We start from the raw sequence: 11264 nt of genomic DNA, 5'->3' as shown, positions 1-11264 counted from the left end.
TTGTATTCAGTAATGTTTAGAATTTCATCGTGGAAAGATATACGCAAAAACAATGTTTACAAATTATTCAATTTCATTATCAAAATAATCGTTCCCCAATTGCAACTTTTCGTGCGCTCTTGCCATTTTATGGTCGTTATGGTGAGTGGTACGGTAAATAAACGAAACTGTCGATTCTGGTACGAAGAAAATCCACGAATTTTTCATGAGCAACCATTACATTCACCTAAATTGATAGTTTGGTATGGTTTTTGGTCTGGCGGAATCATTGGTTCGTACGTCTTTCGCAATGAAGCTGGTGATCAATAAAGAGCGGTAAAGATCGATGATAACCAAATTTTCATGGCCACAATTGGAAGAAGTTGATCTTGACAACATCTGGCTCCAACAAGACGGGGCCACATGCCACAGGCACACACCGAATTATTTGCGAAAAAAGTTTGAATATTTGATATAGATCAAGAACTTGTAATATTGAATGGCTTCCAAGAAGTTGGGATTTAACATCATTAGACTACTTCTTGTGAGATTATTTGAAGCCATTGGCCTTTCGTAATAAACCAGACTCTCTTCAAGCTTTAGAAGTCAACATTGAACGTGCTATTCATGAGATACGACTTGATTTAGTAGAAAATGTACTCGAAAATTCGGTTCATCGAACTCGTTCCTGCTAAAGAAGTCGTGACAGCCATTTGTTTGATGTTATATTCAGAACTTAATTGTATCGATTGTACTTCACATTAAATAAAAATATTAGGATTTCCTTAACAATTTGTGTGTTTTTTTCGAAAAAAAAATCACTTGTTGGGAAACCCTTTATTTCAATAATTTCTGAAACCAAAAACTATATACGTACATATATCCAAAAAGTTAAAAGAAATATATAGTAGAGTGGGTCAAAAATAAAAAACGAATATTTTCTTTTTCGCTTGGTACTCTGAAAAATTCGTTCTTAGACACCTCTTAGCGTGAGCTTTTACATTTCGCAATTTAAAATGATTTTTTTTTTCATCGAGTTATCAAATTCAAAAGAAAAAACAAATTTGCCTTAAAATAGTCAAACTTCAAGCGTTACTATCTTTTAAACAGCTATGTTTACGCAAAAATCGCAATAGACCTTTTCTGCAAAGCAGCCAATTTCCTACAAAACCCTTGAAACACAGCATTTTTTCAAATAGTTGAAAAGCGAGATATGAATCTTTCTATCTGATAATAAAAAAAAATAGATAACGGTAAGGCGAAGGACTTTCCCGTTACAATTAAAAGCTTATAATTGGAAAAAATCTTCTCAAGAAAGCCTACAGATATCTAAGAAACTATTTTTCACAGTACCAAACGAAAAAAAAATTCCATTTCTTAAACCACCCTAATATATAGATTTCAAGATTATTATGAGAACAAAAATTAGATGAGAAACTCAGACGGAAATATTTAATGTTCTGAAATAATAATATAATAATTAATATTTTCATTAGTCGAAACTATTTTGCAAATGAAAAACTCGTGATTTTGTGCTTTACTGATATTCGCGACTTCTTTTGCATATAATTCATCAAATTAAGCTGCTTGTTAATTCAGCAAAACTTTTCCATTAAAATAATAAAAAATTGTCGCAGACAAATTCGAATGTACGCACATACATACACAAATACTACATGCATATACATATGTACATATATTTGTAATATTGGTTTTGTATGAAGCAATAATAAACTAAATCACGCAATTTTCATGCGTCAAATATCACGTTCTCGAATCTCATTTACATATATACATGCACATATACAATAAACATACATATGTTATGTATGCGCAAAAATTATGGAAAGTTTTTAAATCCTTAAGGTCAGTTGTCTTCAGGACAGAAAACTCTTCAGGCAGATCGTAAAAATACAAAAAAAAAATTGTTTCAGAAAGCTTCCTGTGAAATATGTATATAATTTTCAATTATTATTATACATACTTGTATATGACTAAGCGGTGCATATATAAAAACAAACCAGCTGTCAAAAAACTGACGTAATGTGCAAAAAGTATGACCTACTCTACGAGGTGGTGTAATATACCTATTTAGTACCTACAGTGAAAGAGAGAGGGGGAGATCGGGAACAATTCCTCTCGGCCATGAAGTATTCAGAGTGGCCAGGTGCTCTACAATAATGTTTTGAAGATTTTTCTCTAACAATTCACTACAAACATTCCCGAACCCCGGTTTTCTCTCTTCGGCCCTGAGTACGTACATAAATATATATGCTGATACATACATTTCGTACATGTACAAACGTGCGAACACACGTCTATCATATACAGTTGTTCCTAATGTCAAGAATAACAAGGACATATTTCTGTGTATTTTGAAAAAAAATGTCAGAAACACAAATTAAATACTTAGTTATTACTTTCTCTATTTGTTTCTTTAAATTTCTCCTGACCTTGACATTTGTGTCAAAACAGAACTAAAAGAAATTTAGAATACTTCAACTAAAATTGATGTGTAGACAATCATGATAAGGTGATATATATAAAATTACCTAGTTTTCGAATGCTTAAATAATGTTGTTATAAAGCGGTAGTTACTAGCATTATTTGTTTTTATTGCGGTCACAATATCTACTAAATTTTTCACAACAAATAACAAGCGTAAAGTAGAAACCAATATTTTCATATTCATATTTTATTATGATTAGCACAATGCTACCAGACAATTATGTTTTTGATTACATACAATTGAATTGGACAACACGCTGCTATCGGTATGATTTCATGTGTGTTTTACATAACAACACTAATATTCAACAATTAAGCAATATGTTTTAGTTTCGCATTATGTTTTGTTAATAAGCCAGTTAGTTAAATCTTTATTGCACAGTAGTGTAGTTGGTAGTGGAGCAAATAATATTTGAAATAATAAATATTTTTTTGTTTTTTGGTCTTTTCTTTATTTTTTTTATCATTGTTCTATGCTATTTTATTATACCGAAATGAAATTACCATTAATAATAATAATTTAAAGTAGTTTTATATAAAAAGAACAATTCAGAAATAATAGTTCTGTATATAGTTTAAATAAAATATGTTTAATATAACGATTAAAATGGTTTACAAGTATGATAAGGTGATGAAAATCATAACTGTGCACAAAATTTCATTAACATTTCTTGTTGTTGTTGGTTTGTAGTAATAGTAGGTGGCTATAGAATTTAAGGTACTAGGTTTGCATTTATTGTATTCCCGTTATTAAGTTCAACTTAATGTATGCCACACCCACATGATGTTCTCAAAATTTCAAAATTTTCTTGAATTTGCCTTTAATTGTGCATGTTGGAATCATTATTCATTGCTCAACACTAAAAATTTACTGTGGCTTTCTGAAAGATTTGCCGGCATACTTCGCCTTGGCGCCCAACTCTTCTTCGATGCGAAGAATTTGGTTGTATTTGGCCAAACGTTCAGAACGGCATGGTGCGCCGGTCTTGATTTGACCAGTAGACAAGCCAACAACGAGATCGGCAATGAAAGTGTCCTCAGTTTCACCGGAGCGATGTGATACCATGGTGCCCCAGCCGTTGCTCTTGGCCAACAAATGAGCTTTGATGGATTCGGTGACGGTACCGATTTGGTTGACCTTCAACAACAAGCAGTTGCAAGCCTTCTTTTCAACGGCAGTCTGGATACGCTTGGGGTTGGTGACAGTCAAATCATCACCAACAATTTGGATTTGTGTGCTGGCAGTAAGGGTTGACCAGGCATCCCAGTGATCCTGATCGAAGGGATCCTCAATGGAGGTGATGGGGAACTCCTTGATGAATTCCTGGTACAAGTTGGTGAGCTTCTCAGGCGACAACCATTGTGACTTGTCGCTGTTGGGGTTCTTGAAGTCCAAATCGTATTGACCGTCCTTGTGGAATTCAGAAGCAGCAACATCCATACCAATTTCGACCTGTGGGTGGGAAGAGGAAATTTGTTTTAGAAAATAGTTATATTGCCTGTAAAGCTTTAGAAATGCTATTTGACACGTACAAAAATAGTTTTTACGTACGTACAAAATAGTTTGTTTTTTGAAACTGAATTACACCAAAGTTGTATCGTAACTCACCTTGCCGGTGTAACCGCCCTTAGCGATGGCGTCTTGGATCAAAACCAAAGCTTCCTTGTTGGATTGAATGTTGGGTGCGAAACCACCTTCATCACCAACAGCGGTGGCATCCAAACCAAATTTATCCTTGATGACCTTCTTCAAGTGATGGTAGACCTCAGAGCCGATTTTCATGGCTTCAGTGAAGCTGGTTGCGCCAGTTGGTAGAATCATGAATTCCTGCATGGCCAATTTGTTGCCAGCATGGCTACCACCGTTGATTACATTGAATGCAGGTACTGGCAGAATGATGTCCTTGTTGGAAGCCAAATCAGCAATGTGCTGGTATAGTGGTACACCCTTCTTGGCAGCACCGGCTTTGCAGACAGCCAATGAGATACCCAGAATGGCGTTAGCACCGAATTTTGACTTGTTCTCAGTACCATCCAATTTCAGCATGAAGTTATCAATGCCCTCTTGATCGGTGACCTCAAGATTTGCCTTCAACAATTCGGGTCCCAAAGCCTTGTTTACGTGGTCGACAGCTTTGGTCACAGCCTTGCCATGATAGCTGTTCTTATCGTTATCGCGCAATTCAAGAGCTTCATGCACACCAGTCGATGCCCCGGAGGGTACAGCGGCACGGAAAAGACCCAATTCAGTGCACAAATCAACCTCGACGGTGGGGTTACCACGCGAGTCGAAGATTTGACGAGCGAAGATTGACTTGATAGGCATACTTGAGCTAGTTGAGAAATAATATAGATAATAGGACAAATTAGAAAATGTATTTATTGTTGTAGTCAACAATTTTTAATTGTAGTGTTTCTCAATGTTTATTTATTTATTTAGTTTATCTAAATAAAATAGAACTTCTGATAAAAGCTGATATCTACATTTCATTATTAATTTGGCATATTCATTTTCGTTATTCATTTAATTATTAAATTCACACGTTTTCATTATCATTATTTGCAATTATGTGTATATAGTTCTAGTTCTTCTAAGCTGACGAAGTCATTTTCCATTACTTTCTATTACACATGAAAGTCGTGCTCTTGCTAAAAATGACCTCTACGAAGCGAATAAAGGTCATAAGAAATTACTACACTAATGAAAAATCTCACCCGGTTGTAAAATATTTATTATTTTTAATAAAAATATTTTTTATGTAGACATATTAACTGAAAAGCATTTAATAGTACAATTAAAACAAGAGTATAAAAATAAAAACACGAAGTATTAATTTTTTTTCACAGAATTAAGTAAGCACAGCCACCCGAAAAATGTTATCTAACGCTTCGCCATTGTTTAGCAAATCGATTGAATTTAACTAGCTAATATGTAAATATAAATCGTTTAGATCTTTAGTATTATTGTATCTTATTCTTATTATTATTTATTTTTGAAATTAGGCACTTATTACTTAAATATTTTGCACAAGATTTGGAGCACTTACTTTAAGCGTTTAATTAACAAGAATTGTAATCCAAACGGAGACGCAACTTTGGCACCAAAATTCACCAACGGCGATTGTGGAGCAACTGACACTGAGTGATGAGCGAAGAGTGTGATTTTACGAGCAGTAGAAGCAGCTGCTTTCGTGGAACACGACCACAGAAACATTTTTAAAATATATAGCTCGGTTTTTGTGTAAAGCTCTTTGTATTCCCCCCGGTTGTTATTGTTGTCGCAGTCGCAAATGCAATCGACGAAATGTACGTTGTATTTTCGTCATCAGCTATTTGCGAAAGCGAGCTAGATTCCTACTTGTATGAATCCAAAGTCCCCCCAAACAGTTGTAGAGACAGAGTCAACAGCAGGACTACACAGGTAGGAAGTTTTTTTGAATATTAAAGCGTTTGCCTATGACACAATAATTTGGAATTGCCGGCAAATGCGGTTTGTATCGGGTATGTGTGTAATGTGCACACTTTTGCTCCTCAGTTCCTCTTTCCCACACACTGTGCAGTAGGTATGGTTGCAAAACTTTCAATGACCTTCGTGCAAGGTGACAAGAGCGGATGCCGGTTGAATACAATCCACACTCTTGCTGTGTGCGGTATCAATTTGAGCACGAAAGAGTGCTCACAATATACAAACTTGTGCTTATCTGTGTTCGCAGTATTAAATAAAGCTTTACTGAAAGTCACGTGGTTTATTCGTGTTTAAATATCTTTGATAATTTTTATTTGGCAGCAAATACAAATCGTAATGATGAGAGTTTCATAAATATGACAAGCAAAAAAGTGTTGGAAAATGACAAGTATTAAGTGAACAAATGAACCGGATGTGCTGCTTATTCGACAGCATTGGTTCCTCATTAAAAGCTTTCATTCTCCTATGCTGTTTTAAAAACTGTTTAATCAAAACATTTTTTCTGTTCTAAATGTCAGCAGCGTTTAAAACAAGAGGCAGAGAATATTTTCTATGCAAAATCGAGTTTCTGTACAAATAAATAACACAAAAAAAAAACAATATTTCAAACTGTCATATTTCCATTTCTTCTGTCATCTATATGAACTACTTTATCGACACCAATAGAACTATGGAAATATTCAAAATCACGAATTTTAATATCATTAAAAAACGATTTGCAGAAATATAGTCACTTACACACACGTACAGCCGGTATCCATAGCTATTGCACGATAATATAGATTGGAAAAAATGTGTTAAAATAAGCAAATTTGACGGTTTAAAATTTGAAATTATTTACAACTGCAAACAAAAGTAAACTGCTATGAAATGTGAGGGTTGCCACCTGCTATTACCTTTTTTACGAAGTTTAACTCGTTAAGAAATTACGGTTTATTTCCAATTGATGTGGAAATAAAAAAAATATTTCGAAACTCTTGTCATGATCCCATAACATTGCGATTAATATAATTTTTGGTAACAAAATATATTTTTTAACTAAATATTGCATTGTTTCTCCTTAATTTCATATATATCAGTTGGCACCTCCAATTTCGGCATCTCAAATAGTCAATTGACAGCACTCCCATCAGAATCCAATTGGAAGTCACTTAGACTGTCATTCGCATCGGAACGATAATAAATACAAAAACTCGCAGAAATTAAAAAATAATGGTATTTGCAAAGTCGTGATTAAAAAAGTAATAACGTGTAAAAATAACTCAGGAAAATATAGAAAACTATTGCGATTAAATAGAAGTTATGCGTGAAGTGCTAAAAAAAAAATGGTTAAAGGTTAACAAGAGTGTGTAGAGTGAGTGGATAATTGTGCATAGTCAATTCACCAGCTGGGTTTCTTTGTGAAGTAGAGAAAATAGAAACAAAAATTCCAACACAGCAAAGGTGTAAATTATTTATTACAAATCATATAAAGCTGCTGATTAAGAAGTAAAAAGTGGATAATGCATTGATAAAAAAAAGTCGTAACTATTGCACTTTATTAACAACGTCGTGTCAGTGCAACGTCTGCGACTAGGACTGCGTAAAGATGGTGTCGCTGATTAAGAATCAACTCTTGAAGCACCTTTCGATGTAAGTAGATTAGCAGCGTGTTTAAGATACATCCATATAACTTTATGATATGGATTATGCTTTAAAATAAGTACTGACTTGTGCGTACCCACTAATGAATTGATTTTTCAATACCCTTAATTTTGCTACATCCAAAATGTTCCATGAGCTTTTCCCTATTTGCTGACGAATTCAACTGAAATAAAAAACTTTATTAAAGAAGCAATAACGGCTTTATGGTGATAATTCTCGATTTTCTATTTAAGTAAACAACTATTGGATTTTGCTGTATTAATTTAATTTCGTTTTACGTGGCATTCATCGATATGGGGTTATAGATATTTTCATAATTGACCTTTATTTACATAAATATATATACGTATAACGAATATGTAACATAAGGGAAAGTATATAGATTACAATAAATGGTATGTACCCTCATACGAATTCTCTATGTGCCCCTTCTTGCGTATATGGTATACGCTCATATGTATGTAGGTGCATTTGCCCTTTATTGATAGTACTTTTTACAGTGTTCTCCCTATTATAGCCATTAAAAATACTACAGGCGGTAGAAAGAAAAGGCGGTATGAGAAAATATTTGCTTAGCAAAGTAGATAACTTACTTTTTATTTTAATTTGAACGAACCTTTGTGTATGTAAAATATATGTAAAAATCTTAAACAATATTTTTATTAGTCAAAAATATTAAGAGTGCCAAACAATGCTATACTGTAAGATTTTAAAATATTTTAATAATTTTCTTAGTAGTTTAATTAACAACTAAACTCAAACTTAAATTTTATGTATAACATTTAGAGGAAAGTAGACGTCACAAAAAATCTTAACTTCATCAAAACTTGATCTACAGTCGTGCACACAAACCATTTTTTTCAACGTTTGAGTGTAGTTTAAACATTTATTAGTGCAGCTAAACATTTATCGTTGCAATTTCAATAATTTTATATAAAATTAGATAAAAAATTGTTTTACTTAATTTTCTCTTAAATTTCTTTACTAATTTTCTTACTATTAGCAACAAAGCAAGTAGTTTATCTAGGTCACCAAGTTATAATTTAATAAATATGATTTGAATACTAAAAAGTTGTGCAATAAAAATGATAACTTATGTGAAAACTGTAAAAGCATGAAGTGTAAAGGATTCGGTCGTCACATTTATTCCATTATATTTATTAATGCGACTCCTTGCCAGCATTCAACTAGTTGCATTGTGGTTGAGGAAAGCTACATTGGTGGGATGGCCATACGCAACTTGTGAGCTTAACATACAGACTGACTGGCACCTACACACAATTGTGTTATATAAAAATACTTTTATACAGAAACATTTGTATACATACTTACGCAAGTATATAGAGTATAATATTCTGCTGTATTCCCGTTGACTGTGGCTGCGGCTGCCAGGCAACGGCAGTAGCATTCATTTCATAATTTGAGACAGATAATCGCGTTGGCGCCTTAGCATCGAGAGGAGCCGCCACCAACAGTAAGCGCATCTTCCAAGGTTTTGTTATGCGACGACAACACCGCGCGCACATCACTTCTTGTGGCACAACGCAACAGTCAACCATTAAATTATCGTTAAAACACTGTCAAGTACAGCAGTTAGCTGCGCTGAGTATTAGCATCGTCGCCAGTTGGCGTATCAAGTTTTCAATGGTGGCGTGCTATAGTGGGAGGTGAAGTGTTTGAAATTGCGTTTAGGCCAAGAAACAAATTGAATAATTTCTCTATTCGCGTATAGCTAAGTATACATATGTATATGTATGAGTTTGCTATGCATAACAACAATGAAACAACAAAGTCAACAAAAAGTGAGGTGGTGGCAAAAATGTGGGTGAATAGAAAGTAAATATGTGGTCAGTTGGTTGGAAAATGAAGTTGTAGACTGCGCGCAGTTCATGAATGCTGTAGAAAATTTTAATTTAAATTGCTGATTATACGTTGAAAAGCAGAAATTCCTACAAACATATATATTTTGTAAGTAATGTATTATTATGTAAATTTTTATGCATTACTTAGTTGAATGCTAGTACCTATTACGTAATAAAAAGTTATGAGAATTTAAAAAAGGGTTAAAAAGAGAAAAGGGATTGAAAGAGCAACTCAAAGGTGTATCTTAAGCAATTGTAAGGTTGCGTGTGTTTGCTGGGTGCTACTTGGAGCCACATAATAATCTGTATGTTTAGTTTGCCACTTCATATACGCCTAAAATGGGTCCCGTAAAATTATTTCACACGCCATCGGGCACCAATTCTTAACATTGATTATCAATACAATGTGTGAATTTCACTATACTTATCTGATTAGCGAAGTTTTTGATTAGATGCTACTAAGTATTTAAGTATGTTGAACAATATTTTCATCACAGCTTAACTTCTGCGTATAACTAATACACAACAAAAAAAAGTTAACTCCGAGAATTGATCAGCTTCTTGGGGAGAAATAGACGTGTGCAAAATTTTAGATGAATATCTTCAAAACTAAAGGACTAGTTCGCGTATATACAGACGGACAGACAGACAGACAAACAGGCGGACTAGGCTAAATAGAGCCAGCTCGTTGCGCTGATCATTTATATATATATTTTATGGATCTACGACGTTTCATTTCTGGTATTACAAACACCGTGGCAAACTAAATATGCCTTGTTTAGGGTATAATATCCATTGGTATATATTATATCACACCGAATTGTGGTTTTGTTTAATTTTAATTTGAAATGTAGTTACAAAGTTTGTAAGCGGAGTCAAATGTGTTTGTTTAGCAATCATGTCACCGGAGCTGTACAAAAAATAAATATTTGAAATTCACGCAATATAAAGATTATAAAAAGATAAATTTAATACATATCTCTTTTACAAATATTTATTCGTTAGTAAATATAATATAATGAAAATATATCCTCGTGGGGCGAAGTGTAGTGTCTAAAGTACCTCTATGCAAGGCTCACAGTCGATCTCATTTAGGAATAACACAGGTTTTCCAAGTATGCAAAAGCTAAATTCCGAACGTATTTCAGCTTCAAATTATTTGATATTTTCGTCAGTGTTTAAGTACGTCTTCCTAATTATAAATAATCGTTGTAATATTACTATATAAATAAAAATTAGGATCAAGGATCTTTTGCCACACCTGACAGTACCTTACTTTATCCGTACAGTGTATAACTTGAATAATAAATGAAATATTTTAGTTAATGGGTGTGTGACATCCTAAAAGAAGGCGATTTTTGAAAATTAAATGAAAAAAAAACTACTGTATTAATTGTTTTGAAATTTTAAGGGCATGTCCAATGTATATGCTGATTAAGCTGATTGACTTCAGAAGGCTGTAACTCAAATTTGAGATATCGATAACATGTTTAAGCATGATATTTTTAAAGATATAACCTATCGAAATTCGAAAAAATCGTTTTATTTTATTTTTTAAATTTTTACACTAGTTGTGTCGCTAAATCCTTTTATACCATTAGTATAGCCTAACAATAATTTTTCAAATTAGGCAGAATCGGACTATTGCCCCACATATGGTACATATCGGTAAAAATATATAAAGTTTTCAAATTCTATAAAATATTAAGCTACAAAACTGAAAAATTACCCAAAAGGTCGCAAAAGGAAAAATTAAAGTCGGCTCGGCCAGCCTGCAAATATTATAGTTTTATTGTATTGAGTTG

At 33.4% G+C, this 11264-nt stretch overlaps 2 protein-coding genes and 1 long non-coding RNA gene across 9 annotated transcripts in view; 1 reads left to right on the top strand and 2 right to left on the bottom strand.

The window, feature by feature from the left end:
• Positions 1-2656: 2656 nt before the first annotated feature.
• LOC106616752 (enolase) lies at positions 2657-5725 on the bottom strand. Its single transcript, XM_014233599.3, has 3 exons — positions 5535-5725; positions 4097-4820; positions 2657-3940 (listed from the first exon to the last, which is right to left on the bottom strand). The coding sequence occupies exons 1-3, from the start codon at positions 5699-5701 to the stop codon at positions 3356-3358; spliced, it is 1476 nt and encodes a 491-aa protein (XP_014089074.3). The 5' UTR covers positions 5702-5725; the 3' UTR covers positions 2657-3355.
• A 1355-nt stretch (positions 5726-7080) lies between these two features.
• Positions 7081-11264, top strand: part of LOC106616780 (bridge-like lipid transfer protein family member 3B) — a 34681-nt gene continuing 30497 nt past the window's right edge. For 6 of the 7 annotated variants that reach the window (XM_036366893.2, XM_036366890.2, XM_036366895.2 and 3 more), the window contains exon 1: positions 7082-7585. In XM_036366893.2, coding sequence (XP_036222786.2) covers positions 7542-7585 — 44 coding nt within the window. In that variant the 5' untranslated portion in view covers positions 7082-7541. Of the gene's footprint in view, positions 7586-11264 lie in introns of all 7 variants that reach the window. The other variant, XM_070107598.1, reaches the window with a different exon arrangement.
• On the bottom strand, positions 8813-9278 carry LOC138856467 (uncharacterized). The gene is made up of 2 exons (XR_011395685.1): positions 8926-9278; positions 8813-8868 (listed from the first exon to the last, which is right to left on the bottom strand). It is a non-coding gene; the product is annotated as an uncharacterized lncRNA (long non-coding RNA).

This window comes from Bactrocera oleae, chromosome 3, assembly GCF_042242935.1.
Source record: "Bactrocera oleae isolate idBacOlea1 chromosome 3, idBacOlea1, whole genome shotgun sequence".
NCBI classification, from domain to species: Eukaryota; Metazoa; Arthropoda; class Insecta; order Diptera; family Tephritidae; genus Bactrocera; species Bactrocera oleae.
Note: the sequence above shows the minus strand (reverse complement) of the source record. Positions and strands in the feature narration are given on the sequence as shown.

Bases quoted from the DNA above. Each gene is read 5' to 3' on its own strand.
- LOC106616752 (XM_014233599.3), bottom strand. From the start codon at position 5,701: ATGTTTCTGTGGTCGTGTTCCACGAAAGCAGCTGCTTCTACTGCTCGT. The intron at 4,821-5,534 runs GTAAGTGCTCCA...TTTCTCAACTAG, and splicing joins TTGTTAATTAAACGCTTAAA to CTCAAGTATGCCTATCAAGT. The intron at 3,941-4,096 runs GTGAGTTACGAT...TCCCACCCACAG, and splicing joins AGGGCGGTTACACCGGCAAG to GTCGAAATTGGTATGGATGT.